This window comes from Meleagris gallopavo, chromosome 8 (genome assembly GCF_000146605.3).
Source record: "Meleagris gallopavo isolate NT-WF06-2002-E0010 breed Aviagen turkey brand Nicholas breeding stock chromosome 8, Turkey_5.1, whole genome shotgun sequence".
NCBI lineage: Eukaryota > Metazoa > Chordata > Aves > Galliformes > Phasianidae > Meleagris > Meleagris gallopavo.
Genome location: NC_015018.2, coordinates 23,978,149 through 23,992,836, shown reverse-complemented (window position 1 = coordinate 23,992,836; position 14,688 = coordinate 23,978,149). Strand labels below are relative to the sequence as shown.

The window sequence follows — 14,688 nt, the reverse complement described above, 5'->3', positions numbered from 1 at the left end:
TACATCCAGGGTTATAACTGTTCCAAAAAAAATGATCAAGCCTTCAATAAAGTTTTGGCAAGCATTGTGGTAGAGAACGAGTTTTGGAAGGACCAACTTAATTTATTTTGATGAACTTTCCCTATGAGCAAAATCTCAGGCATTGTAAATCCCAGAGATTATAATAGCGTTATCCCCTCTAATGCCACCTCTCAGTTTACATTTGGTGAATGTCACACAATTATTTGCTGTGAGCTCATCTGTCATGCTCAGTACAGAATTAGCTGGATTTGTCGTTTTTCCTTCTCCTTTGCTAATGACTGGCTGGTTTATCTGTTTTTCTGGATTTCTATTTTATGTGTTTAATTGGCTTCTGGTCACTGGAAATTATTCCTTTGGACAAACGTGTTTGATGTTAAACACATTTATCTTTCCCAACCTGTGTTCTTCCTTTCTCCTTCCAACTTTCATGATCTACTAATTCTTCTTTAATACTTCCACGTTCTGTTACAAGATGAAAGGCTGGTCTCACATTAGTTGGCATTTAAAGAAAGATGAGAAGTTTCTCTTTAAAAAACATAAGAGTTCTGATATACTAGATCATCATCCATCCCAATCTGCAAAAGACAGTGCATTAAACACAGAAGAAAACAGAAGTATGTTCACCAGGCTCCAGAATACTAGAAAATCTGTCACAGAATCCATTCATCATCCATTCTGAGACATGCCTAGAAACATTGGTATGGCTCTTTAAAAGCAGATTTGGGTTTTACCTAACCAAAAAACAAAAAAGCACATTTATCATTCAAAAGAGTTAGGAAGGCAAGTGGAACGAGTTATAAGGAGGTTCAAGAACATAAAGACACCCAAAGTGACGTCAGGAAAATGAATGCAGCATAGCGAACTTCATTCTCATCTTCCTGGCTTGCTGATGCTGGCACTAATAACTTCCAGTATAAGATAAGTATTGCTGTAACCAGCATGGAACGACTAAATCTCCAAAATGACTCGGCTCAGCAAAATCACATTTGCTTCCTGCTGCTCAAAGAACTCACAGAAAGGATAAATGTATGTGCACTGATGTAGACGCACACACACTACATGTCAGAGTCTTGTCGTGAAACATTTACAGTGTACAGCTAGCAGAGTAGAAGACAACAGAGAGCTCTCTTCTATGTACTTTATATGCTTGGGTAGTTTACAAGGAAAACAATCACTTGCCCTGCACAATTATTGTAAAAGGACAACTATTTTATTTTTTTTTTGCATTGTTGATAATGTTCATATGAAAAGAGAATTGGTAATAGCACAGCTCAACCTTCAATCATTAAACATGTTTAGACATTCGTAATTCCTGTAATTTACTTTCTACATCAAGTATAGTAAATGGCAACTCAGTCGATTACAGAACAAAATTTTAAACTTCCTTGCTGACAGTATGTCTTTGGATATTATTTCCAATAAATTTCTCACTTCTTGTTGAAACAGCTACCTCAGCTTGTAGAGCTCTCTCCTTCCCAGTAACATAAAATAAGTTGGTAGAAATTAAAATATGAGAAATGATGTATAGACTGTAATGGAACCCTTGATCTGTGCTTTCCACCTCCACAGTGTGCCCTGGCATCTCTTCTTACTGTTTTAACACTAGTTACCCTTTCTCCTTCTTGCAAGCATAAAATCTCCTGAGTCAATTTGAGGATTAAAGTATGGAAGAGTTATGACAAATAGATTTCTTTCTTAGCAAAGAATTTTGGTTGTTTCAGAGCCAGAGCCATTCACAAGAGATTCAGGATATACAGAGAGATCAACACATGAATGAGCCCCAAGTAACACTCTTCTTTCTTGACTACTCATCACGGCCAGGACTAATCATCTTCCAGATGTTTCTGTGTGCTGAGCTTCCCCACTGCCATACATAAGCCACACTGTGGTAGGTACAATCTAGCCTGAATTATCATCTCCTTGGTTTTCATTAGTGCCATACCTTTTGTGCAGTCATCAAGGCAACATATAATGACCTGAGTGTGAGGAGATAGAGCTCCATGCTGTAGGTAGGCTTCTGTAGTAATGTAGTGGGCTAAGCACACCGAAGCCGCCTGGAAAATTCGGCAGGCATTTAACACATACCACACATTAGAGTGTCAGAATTATCAGCAAATTTTTGTTAAGGCAAAGCAGCATTAATTGAATCGGCCCCATACCCATTCATTTATGCCCTTCTCCCCTCAGAACTGTGATGGCACACAACAGAATGAAACAGTCTTAAGTGAAAATACTGGAATAATTTTAAAAGCAAGTCCTTCAGAAAACATGCACAGTTGTACCAAATATTAGCCATGTTAGAGCTGCAAACATACACTACCCACACAGAAGCCAACTTAAGAGAGGTGAATAATTGTACATATTCAATCTCCTGAGGGATTTCAGAGGAAACATATGAGTTTGCCATGGCAATTCTTTACATCTGCAGCTGCAGACACTGCTTATAAATCATATAAGATGTGAGGAGGGTAGAGAGTGATAAAAAGTACGGCTCAAAAAGCCATAGAAAGAAAATACATTTAAGTAAATAAATAAATAAGGAAAGAAGAATGCTAATCTATTTTTTCAACAGATGTTTAGCTTCACATTCCAAACCCAGTAACATTTGGCACAGCAAAGATGAAACAGTGCAAGAAATGGATGAAAAATACCCAGCAGTGAATAGGAAAGTAGCTAACTCCTTAGTGCATATCTTGCCTTAAGAAGAGCTTTTAACTAGCACCTGGCATGCACTTTCTTTCATCTGTATGGATTAATTTCCCCCACTGGAGCAATGTCCAGCATTTTAAATAGGGGCAAGAGAAGATCAGCTGTGGCAGGCATTATTCACCAGTAAAACAGGTGTAATCATGTTCATCATTTAAACATCTTCATCCTATTAGTTTCATAATAAGCTTTTAATGATTTCTTCAATAAAAGACTCAAAGACCAACCCTACAAGTTGGAGAGTGCTCCATTGTCCCGTCAAGCCGTTCTCTCCACCATCGATCGCAAAGATAAAAATCAATCAGAACTAAGCAGGCTGAAGTTAAAAATAAATTGCACCGATTGATTTCTGTTAAGACCTTTGGCTCCTAGTTAAAAAATTGAGGAAAGAAAGATATATTTGAACGTGGTGCATTTAGCTTCTATGAAAATAACAAGAAGGCTTCAGACCAAGAAATCAAAGGCTTTAGAGAGAAAGAGAGAAAGAGAGAAAGAGAGAAAGAGAGAAAGAGAGAAAGAGAGAAAGAGAGAAAGAGAGAAAGAAAAGAAAATGACAATACATAGCCCCTTTTCCTTTCTTTATTCTTGGGGAAATTTCCTACTTAAGTTATTAAATTGACAGCTTGAGAGCTGAAGTTGGGTATCCATATGAATTGGTACCATCTCAGCTGTGACTGGTGATCAATGTCTACTCACCAATTTGATTCAAAGCATGTTCATTCAGCCCAGCCTTAAGTACTTCATAAACCTGAAACATACGCTCATGTCTTACTATCCAAGTTTTCTAAATGACCATAGTTTATTACTGTTACTGCTTATAACTATCTGAGCTAGGCTTAAGATAGAATCATAGAATGATTATGGTTGGAAAAACCACTAAGATTATCTACAGTCCAACTGCAACCCATTACCACCATGCCCACTAAACCACGTCACTCCGTGTGGCATTTATGCTTTTCTTGAATACCTCCAGGGACAGTGACTCCGCCACTTCCTTGGGCAGCCTGTTCCAATGCATCATCGCTACTTCTTAGAAGTTCTCCATATAATATCCAACCTGAACCCCCCTCCCCCATCACAACTTAAAGCCATTACCTCTCATTCTACAGTTTTCCTATAAGATACATGTAACTTACACAATAATTATGAACTTCTTTTCCTCTACGAAATCTTACAGAGAATTTTTCCCCCATCTAAGATCTAGAGCTAGAAATAATCAAATTTTTCCTTCTCTAAGATTGAAGAAAAAAGTAAGTACTCATAAATATATCAGTTTGGATTAAAATAGAATTCGATTCAGATAAGATTTTTGAACACAGACAGATGAGATGCCAAGCATTCAGAAAACATTATATCATTGATAGGTGCCATAAGAAGTTACCAGTAATTATGGGCAAATGCTGACATCTGTGTGCTCTAAGGAGACTTTCTGATGAGAAAGAACACTGATTTGCTTCAACAGCTTTTGGCAGAAATGTTTGCTCCTGTGAGCCAGAGGAATTATTTGGATCTGTATTATGAGAGTTGCACTAAGCTGCATCACATAGGAACATCTGGGGAAATTCTGGGTTTGCTTGTTCTTACTCATCTGAGTGAGCAGACTGAGACACTACTCTGCTGTACAATTCTCTGAATTAAGCAAAAAACTTCTAAGTACAAAATTATTTCAGGGGGTTAATAAGAGCATTTTGACTTAAACTTTTTACATGGAATGCTTGCTGCATATGTAAGCTGGGACTGACTGCCATCCTCTGCTCCTAAATGTTGATGCTGCCAACCCATCTCATTCAGGAGGGTTATTAATACCAGCCAAGATACCTCTTCCATGCTACCTTACACTTCCTGCCTTCATCATATCACAAGAAAGGACAACCACCAGCACAGCTTGGCTTTAGGGAATGAAACCTTCACGTATCCCAGGACAACCTAAACCAGAGGAATCAAGAGTCAAGAGGAAGCTGTGGCTCTTGAGGTTCCCAGAAGGTCAGATCACAGATGAAATAGCATAAAAAGCTGCCAAGTAATCTTTCCAAGAGAAGGGGCCAGGAGAGAGACAATAGCAGTGATTAATATGGGAATGCCTTGTAAGCAAGTGGGGACCAGGCACGAAAGACCCTCTTATGAATTTCAGCCTGCAGTTAAACACCTTGATAAATTATGCTATGGGAGTAGAAAAGGAAAGAGGCTCCCATGTTCTCATTTTATAAAGGCCTTGGAAAGTGATAATGTAGTGCCTCTCAGAATGCCTCTCTGGTTAATGGAGCAAGGAACTTCTCATCTAAACTGGAAATAGAGCAGAGCCTGATGTACACAGGAGGCCCTTTTCAACCAGAGCTTGCAGGTGCCAATCCTTGTCCTGTGAGGTCACCAGCCTCTAGCCCTAGAGACAGATTTGAGTGTCCATCTCTGTTCTGGATTCAGTTGGGACAGAACTGACTGCGGCTGGTATGATGCCATGTTTTGGCTGTAGAATAAAAACAATGTTGATAACACACTGATGCTATAGTTGTTGCTGAGCAGTGCTATATAGAATCAAGGATGTTTCAGCTTTTCAGCTTCTCATACTGTTCCACCAGTGAGGGGTGTTGAGGAGCAAAAAGAGCTAGGAGATGACAGAACCAGGAAAGCCGACCTAAACTAGCCAAAGGTATACTCTATGCAATATGATATAATGTGAAAAAAGTATAAAACAGGCGAGTTGGCTGGTGCAGGAGCAGCTGCTGCTCGGGGACTGGCTGGGCATCAGTTGGCAAGTGGTGAGCAATTGCTTTGTGCATCACTTGTTTTGTATATGTCATTATCATTTCTGTTATTTCTCTCCTCCTTTTCTGTCTCAGTAAATAGCTTTTATCTCAACCTACGAGTTCTACCTTTTTTTCCAATTTTCTTCCCCATTCAACTGGGAGGCGGGTGAGCAAAACACCGTGTGGCATTTCATTGCTTGCTAGGTTAAATCACAACAATCTCCAAAGGGATTCACTTGGACATCCAGAGGAAGCTGGCAAATTCAAACCAGATATTAGATTCTTCTAAAACTCACAAGACTTTGATGTGCCCATAAACTCTGTCACTGCCATGGAAGCACTGAAAGTCTGAGCCACACTTCAAATGGACTTCAGCTGAAGGCGGTACAGATTTCCTATACCAACCCAGAGAAAAATAAAGACATAAAAAACAGTCGTGATGGATATTGATTGCCCATCCGCACATCTCTGCACTGACCTACAGCCAGTTCAAATCAAACAGGCCAAAGTTACCTTGAGGGTCTATAACACTCACAGAGACAAAAACTTAAGGGAGAAATGGGGACAGCGTTAACTGGATGCAGAGCTGAACTGGCATGACCTCTGGGACGAAAGCCACACAAGTTTACACAGGGAGAACACAAGAAGATTGATAAGGAGGAGAAACATGTTCTATGAGACTTACATCTATAGCTGAGGGGTGGGAGTTGGAGGAGACATTTTTCACATACCAAATCCTTCCTCAAGTTTCTTAAGATCTCAGGAGTATGCCCAAAAGCTTATCTGGGCATTTTCTACTTCCATCAATTCTGATCTCATAAAAATGCTGCCTATCTCTATAAACTTGATCTCACTCGCATCCTCAGGCCACCAGCACTGTAACATCGGTACTGCCAGCAACCTTCATGCTACACATCCTGGAGAGTTTCATCTTTATTACTGTCCCTCGCCTGACACCTGGGGATCTGTGGGAAAATCCAGTCCTTAGCTAGGCCTGCACTGAGTTGGGAAGTGTCCACAGACCCCATTGGTAGTCAGACATGTCCCGCATAGGACTCCATGCACGCACTGAGTTATCACTCTTGGGATAACTACGTTACCCTTACATAACCGGCAGTGACTTGGCAATAATTAGCTCCCTCTGCCAGCTTTAGGTCTGCCCACATAAATGTTGCTTTCTGAAAAATAATGGGGTTTTACAGGAAAGTTGAATCCTAGCAATTGCATTGCCATTTTTAATACCTCTATTAATTCTCAGACCACCACAAATAAGCAACAATGTACTGAAACTTTTTCATCCCAGACTTTTCCACTCCCTGCAGTAACTGAAGACGTTTGCTCATGCTTTCTTGCATTTTCAGTGGAACTTTTTCATTTGTTGGCAAGGAAATTTACACAGAATGTTTCTGTTCTTCCTTTTCATAGCTACTCTAAAGAGCTATGACATTGACATTATTTTCTTACTTGGAGAAAAAATAAGTTTTTCCTCTAAACAACGCTTCTCTCTGAAAATACAATTTTCTGTAAAATAATCCCCATTTTCATTAAAGCATATTGCATTCTAGTTTCTTTTCAACAACTTGAACAATTCCTTTAGAAACCCTGATACGTGACTTGATTGAAAAATCTTTTCCCCAGAACAATACTGATTTATTTTTACTGTAGAAATTCTACAAGCCATCAATAAAAATAGATACATACGTAAAACAAAAGCCAATCCCTGATCCCTGATCCTTTAACGTAGGCTGTGCATGTGAGAATACCATAGCAGTTCAGGCAATTGTCAGGAAGTCAACTCTTACAGACAGTTTTCAGGTTGTCTCTGTGCCTGAGTTTAGAAAGAGATACAATTCTGCAGCAATTATAGGACAACGCTTAAAAAGGCGTGGCACAACCATGGAGAAATTATTGGCTCCCCTATTGCACAGCTATATAATTGAACATCACTGACGTTGACCTTAATGGCAAAGTTGCAGCTAATATTTCCTTTACTTTCATGAAATGAGCTCCTTTTTGGTACAGTAAATGAATTCACACTTTATATCATATTCCAAGGTTTTCTCACAACTACACAATTCACATTGCAAGCTCTATGAATTTTAAGTACTATCTATGAAAAAAGGAGCTGATAGTGGCTCCTGGCTTCACCAGAGCAATCCTGGGAACAGAATAAAATCTCAACACATAAGAGAAGTCACAATTTTCTCTTAATGGATCAACTTATACAGAATTACCCAATCTTAGAGCTGTGCTGGGCATCCTTCAACAATTACTGATCAATCCAATAGAAGTCAATCAATAAGTTCAGAGTAATCATTTACTGTTCAATTCATAAGGATTCTTCCTACTTTCTCCTCATAGCTATTTCGTTGCTCCTTCTTCATTGCTTTTTACGTTTCTCATCATATACTATGTTATTTACCTATGTTATGTGCCTAGTAACCAAGCCTGAGTTTGTTCAACCTCTCTTTAAAAACAAGTTTCTTTCAAGCATTCTCATTTTATTTCTTTGCACCGTGATTCAGGATGATTCTTTTAGAAGCACTGCACAACACCACGCCACGTATAGGAATCGATTACTTCTAAGGGCTTTATAACATTTTCCATATTCATCCTTCCCTGTGCATTATGCACCATAATATTACACCTACTTTGGGTATAAAGTTATACAGGTTAATGATACAGGCCTGCTTAACAATTTGATTAGAAGGGATATGCACTAGTGAATAACTGCATACAGATAATCTAAAATGATATAAATAGCTTGGATATACCCATCCTAATTTTAGCTGTTGAAAAGTTAGGATCTTCTCTAAGCTATAATTAGGCATCTTCTACCGTTGATGAGAAAAGTACATTCAGAAAGAGACCTTTTGCATCCTGCAGTAAGTCTCTGGGAGAAAATGAATTGCTTCTGATGGTTTTCATCTGTCTATTCACTTTAGGGGAACACAGACTACCAGTTTAGACTGAAAACGTAATGCTTTCATGATGAACATTACAGGAAACGTTTTACTCTCTACTTTACAACATTCTGATTTGCTTCAGCACCAACAGGTTGAAACTCATACACCTATCATTTATGCTACTATTAAGCCTCACCAGGTTCTTAACACTTAAATTAATATTTATTTATTCACCTGTCTAATATTTGAAATTCAGAAAAGCTGGCTCCCATATTCCTGTCCTAGATTATCCAGACAGAATGACATACGTCAGATACTGTGCACAGCAAATCTAACACATCCTATAATAGGTTTGTGAGACTCACATGGTTTGTGAGACTAATACATTCAGGACACATCACTCCTCTATATGTACCAGGCAAACGCTGCATAGCCTATCGACCATGTGCTGAACACAGTGGATTTAACACACCTTCAGCAAAACAAGGCGTGCGCAGCTAATCTGAAGTGTTACTGGAGTACTCCATGGACTCAATCAGTATCCAGTTTCTACAGCCAGTACAGGCTGGCAGATGGCTGGAAATCCCACAAGTGGGATGTAAAAAAGGAAGGAAAAGTGATAGAAAATCTGTGAAAGGGATTTTTCCCTTTCACAGATTTTTCCCCAAACCTGCAGAAATATTCAGTTTGTGCATTTAAAATTTTTAAGAAGTGTCAGTATGTGATTTTCACTTTGAACATGAACTATGCTGAAATAAAACAGTGCTAAAGATATTCAAGGCACCTGAAGTATTACATATATTACTTGAAGTATTACATATATATACACATGCATGTTTGTATATAAACACATATATTTTTTAAACTTGAAGCAATTAGCAGCTATTAGCCTGGAGGACTGTTTCCATCCTTGCTAACGTGAGGCAGAGGCATGCACACACCAGGCAGATGTCCCTACTGTGTGCCCAGGCTTCTAAGTAGATCAGCCTTCTTTTAACACAGATGAGAGATACGGAATGAGAAACACCTGTGGGGCTTCGTGCTTGCCATAAAGGATTGGATACTATACAACACCCTCAGCCATGAGTATAAAATGCCAGATAAAAACAACCTCTCAAAAATACTCTTTGGAGAGTATGTCCAATTGGAAAGACATTGCCTCTAGAGAAACTGTGACTTGCTAAACTGCAGCAGCTACATTCCCAGTATATTCAGCAATCCCAGTATATAACAGCAGTCAGTCTTCTCCAGGACAGCTCGCTCCTCTGCACATAACAAGGAGGCCACCAGTGCTATTCATATGCACACAGTTTCCATACTGCAGTCTTCCCAGGTAATATGGATGCAATCCTCCACCTAATCCCATCGCAGAATTTATCAGCTTTCCTTGTAAACTCACAATTTCACAACAAATGGAGCAGAACTTCCAATTTGGATGATTCAAGAAAAATGTTCCCACAAGAATGAGAAACAGGAGCTTAGCTTAAGCCAGTCTTAGTCAAAAACGAAGTACGTATCTTTCCTTTACCACATGGCTCAAAGCTTCATCTCATTTCATTCACCCTATTCAGCAAGGGGGACAGCTGGTTACCATCAGCATGCATGTAATCCCTATCTCCAGACTTTTCTATATCCTAAAATTACTGCAACATAGAGTACAGTCTTCACTTTTGGCACATGTTCAGGAATTACTCTTTCATATCATATGGTTCATTCTCACAGTTCCATAGGTAAGAAATAGGGAGAACTGGCCATATTCCATTTTTTTTTTAGAAAATCTCATAAACAGGTAGATTCTCATTTAATTTGTCACTTTCTCCTCATCTACAAAACCATCATCAAATGGCTGGCAAATTTACAGCCATCCTCTACTTTGAAGGTGCCCTGTAACATCTTTTTTCAATCTCACTGCTGTTTACTTCCCACTGCAAATCTTTGTTCAATCCATTAGCGTTACTTGTCTGTCAAATTAGCATAAACCTTTCCATTTGTTAAAATGATCACTCATTCCCCTCCTTTGCTCTTCTCCGTTCTTTTCAGTTCATCAATAGCTTATTTGCATTTTTCAAGTAGACACAACGATAGCAAGTTAGAGTTTCTGTGACACACATGGACCCTCATGATTATTGATGAGTGAACTTTCAAAATATATCAGATTCAGCATGAGACAAATGAGTAACAGAGACATCAATTGTTTTGCTTCAGACTGCATAGCCAATCTACAGCAGGCAGGTACACACTCACTCCCTGCTCTTGTGATTTGTGATCACATGCACTTGTCCTAAAAATATGCCTTCTCTCTTGCACAGAACAAATAACTTGTGCAGGCAGAATTCATGTCATGTTCTTATCAAATCAACGTACCTGGATGAAGATATATTCATCCTGAACAACAAGGGAGTTGATGTCAATGGAGCGTGAAAATGGCCCACTCCTTTTGGTCTCTGAGCACTCCTGGATCCGACAGGTCAAATAGTGGGTGTCTGTAATGGGAGAATATGTACACATGAAAAATGGCCATACAGGAGCCTGCTGTCTGAAAATGTCATCAGCAGTTCAAAAGAAGGTCTCTAATGGGAAGTCTTAATCTCATCTCCAGCTCCCTAAACATTAGCATAAGATCTACTTACATCTTTTAAAATCATAAGTGTTCACTTGGATCAGGAATTTATCACACTTCCACACCTACTGTTCCCCTCCCCATTGTGCAAATATTCCCCAGGCAAGTAGAGTTCAAACCATAAATGGAGGATACAAATAATTAATGTGGCACAAAACTGATGAATGCTTGTGTCTGGAGAGAAGACAGGAAGACCCTTACGGTAATGGGATGCCCTGTCAGTCCTCAGCATTGCTTGAGAGAAGGAATAAGAGTAGAAGAAGAATATGAAGGAAAAAAAGACATAAGGCAGTCAAGGTGCTCCCAGAAAGGGGCCTGGATAAGAAGGCAGTCATATGGCTAGATGCTCAGTGGTTAAGCAGAGACAGGATCACGTCCAACAATTTGGCAGGGATTACGGAGATTAAGCATTGTTTCACTCAAGCTAAGAAAAAAAATTGTGAAACAGAACCATCACATCACAGCACTGTGTCTCTGGATGTATGTAATCTAAATATGTCATCTCTGCCTTTCAACTGTTCTTCTGAGAAGTGCAAATTAGGAAGAAAACGAAAATACAACTAAAATGATGGCTGCAGTGATAAAAGGGTCATATCTTTTACACTGCAGCACTTTTACAGACTTCTTAGCTTCAAGCACTTGTTGACTTTTCTACAAAGGGTGAGAACATACCATAGGGGAAGAAAGCTGAGCTTATAATGGCTGAGGTGAGATTGATGCAGCGCTTTTAGTTCCCATGACAGCACCTATTAGTAAGGATCTTGCTGAACTGTGCCCAAAAAGATAAAAGAGAACTTCAAAAGAGGAGTAGCCTAGCAAGCTGCTTACAGCATTCTCGATCGCATAAACTTGTTATTGTCCTTTGTCTGTGTCTTTGGAAACAGCAAAATGTGATTAACTGAAAAGCAGTGAGGGGCACAGCTGAGATTCTCTGACACTGCTAACTACCATTTCAGATTCAAAACCAAATTTTTCCAAGTTTGGCATTTTTGCCTTCCATCGCCAAGTCCCACTTACTGACTCTAAGAACGCGAAGTGAAAACAAAGCAAGTAAAAGGTATTGACTAAAAAATGCCGCAAACAGCCATTAAACTTGAATCTAATAGAAGTTCATGACTAGCTTCGTGGACTGAAGGTCCATGGTTCAAGGCTGCAGACCTGTTAGATGCACCGGGAATTCTAGGTTAATAAAGGCTACACATCTGATTCAAAGCAGTTGCATACATCTGGTGCTGAAATGAAAGGTAGTCCCACTGATGATGCTGAAGCAGCAGCAATGGTCGCCAGTTCCAGCTGCCAATTATCTAGGGATAATCAATGCATATGGTGTACACTAGAATGTGTCTGATCTAGAGACAGTGCCAAATAACTGGAGTTGTGCTTTCTTCCAACACAAAATTCCAGCAGCAGCAGAGAAGTCAGATTCTCAGGTAGGATAAATTAAGACTTTTCATCAACTGACATGTCCAGACTTGGTCTGGAGATGCTATTTATGTCCTGCATGTGGAATCTAAGACATTGAAGCAACTTCTCAGAAAACAAGAGGGTTCCCCATATTTCCATTCAACCCAAGAGCTCAGCAGCCCTGATTTGTACTTTGAGGTAGCACTAAAATTAGGCAGAACAAGGAGGAAAGGTCAGGAGCTGTATTTTTAGAAGCTCATTCCCTCCAGTATGTTCTCCCACACAGTCGCCTGGATATTCTTATCCCTCTGAAAAAGGGGATAATTTGCTGCTGTTGAGTGACAGAATGGGAGGAGGAATAAAAACCTGTCACAAATAAATGCAAATAAACCACAAGTGTTGACATGACAACTAGCTTCCTGCCTACTGAGAAATGTGTCATTTTGAGTGTGCTACACCAGCAATCAAATACACTCAAAGAATGGCACCAGATTAATATTCATAGGAAGCTGGTGGTGGAGAAGGGGAGTCGTGTCCTACCCATTTTCTGCTTAGTCTCTTGTTTACTTATTTTCATGTATCTGCAAAAGAAAACAAGAGAAGTAAAAATTTGTCTTCAAACCTGTCTGCCTTTTGGTTCAAAACTAAGTTCAATTTTGAGTTTCTTTGTGATGTCCCACAGAAAATGAAAAATGATTCCTTTTACAGCACCTTAAAAATCAGGTAAAAATATGACAGAGTATAACAAATACTAACTTCTGGGCAAGAAGAAAAAGTCATCCAGCATAACAGACATCCAAGTGGACATTTTGCAAGGCCAGAGGAAGAAACTAGAGAAAAACCCAAACCAACAGTTAAGACTAGGATATGGCAAAAGTCTCAGAAAATGCAAAGGCAAAAATTTCAAGGCCAGGAAGGCTGGTTTTCTTCAAGTGAACAGAAGCTGGGGAGCCAAATTCTAAAGCAGTAATTTCAGAAGACCTTATGCAGCCATTTTCCAAAATAATCAGCATCTCCTTTCTAACATTCAAGTTGCCCCTGCATTATTCACCCAGCATTCAGTACACATTTGAGTACTGCTGAAAGCAGGAAACAATCTGAGGTCCCTATCCAAGCTACCTGAAGGGTAAGATCCCTTGAGGACTATGCTCTTATTTACAGAGCATATCTTCATCTGTATAAATAGGATTGGGCAAAAAAAAAAACCAAAAATATCAAATAAAAAAGAAAGGAACATCTACCATCAAAGCTGTTATGTCCCTCTTCTCTGAAGAGAGCTCAATTTTCAACCCTTTTTTGCAGAGCCACAAGGAAAAAGTATGGCACATGCCCAAGCTAGGCACTAACCTTGTAAAATCTTGCTAACCTTCCCCTGGAGGACGTATGCCTTATAGAAAGTTGGCTTTGATTTGAGGATTATTTCCAGTTTGTATAATGTTCCATACAACACCAGAATTAGAGACTTTTTTTTTCCACCCCTTCTTCTTTTTCAGTGCAAAAAGATTTCCCCTCTCAACAACTTCTTATGCTTGTAACCCAATATCCAGTTACTTTCTCAGCCCATCTGTGAATGAGATAATATGAACACTGAACAGCCCAGACATTCTGCTGCAGCTCCCAACATCCGCACCTCCACACAACCCTTCCCACAAACTTATCACACTCCAGAGTAAGGAATAGCTTTTTCAGAGGTATATCCATTTCCTAGCTAAGGAGCTCAAAACACTTCCCCATTGCTAATTAACACAGTCTTCCATCTTAAGAATTCAGAGTGTATTTATACTCATTCTAGAAGTGATAAAGCTGAAGTAAATTCTTGAAATTTGCATGAAATGTGCAAGTTAAGACAGCCACAAAGTCCCTTCTTTGCCCACCAGCCATGACTGAGTAACTCTAGGGGGAAGAAGGCACCCAGGAGACTCTCTTGTGGGTGAAACCCAAGGATGTGATCCCTTAAGGGAGACTTAAGGGAGAAGTCAAACCTGCCACTGTGATAGATCTGTGTGGCAGGTTACTGTGACTCGTGATGACACAGGGCAGCACAGGCTCTTAGCAGGGCCTGCTCCTCCAGGCAGCATTAACAAGCCAACTGGAGAAGGCACGGCTAGCCAGCATGGCTAATAGGAAGAAGGGTAGCTGAGGGAAAGAAGTTGTTCTGGCAGATGGGCTCAGATTAAAATCAACCTGACAGGGAAGCACCCAAGCCAAAGGTACAGTACCTAAAGCACCTACTTGCTCTTAAATTTTAGAAATACAGCAACAATAGCTCTATCAAAGTGTCAAAAAA

General features: G+C 39.6%; 1 protein-coding gene across 1 annotated transcript in view; it reads right to left on the bottom strand.

The window, feature by feature from the left end:
* Positions 1–14,688, bottom strand: part of LOC100543937 (VPS10 domain-containing receptor SorCS3) — a 272,748-nt gene that overhangs the window by 65,875 nt on the left and 192,185 nt on the right. Inside the window, exon 8 of the mRNA XM_031554589.1 lies at positions 10,742–10,860. Within this exon, the coding sequence (XP_031410449.1) occupies positions 10,742–10,860 (119 nt within the window). The remainder of the gene's footprint in view (positions 1–10,741; positions 10,861–14,688) is intronic.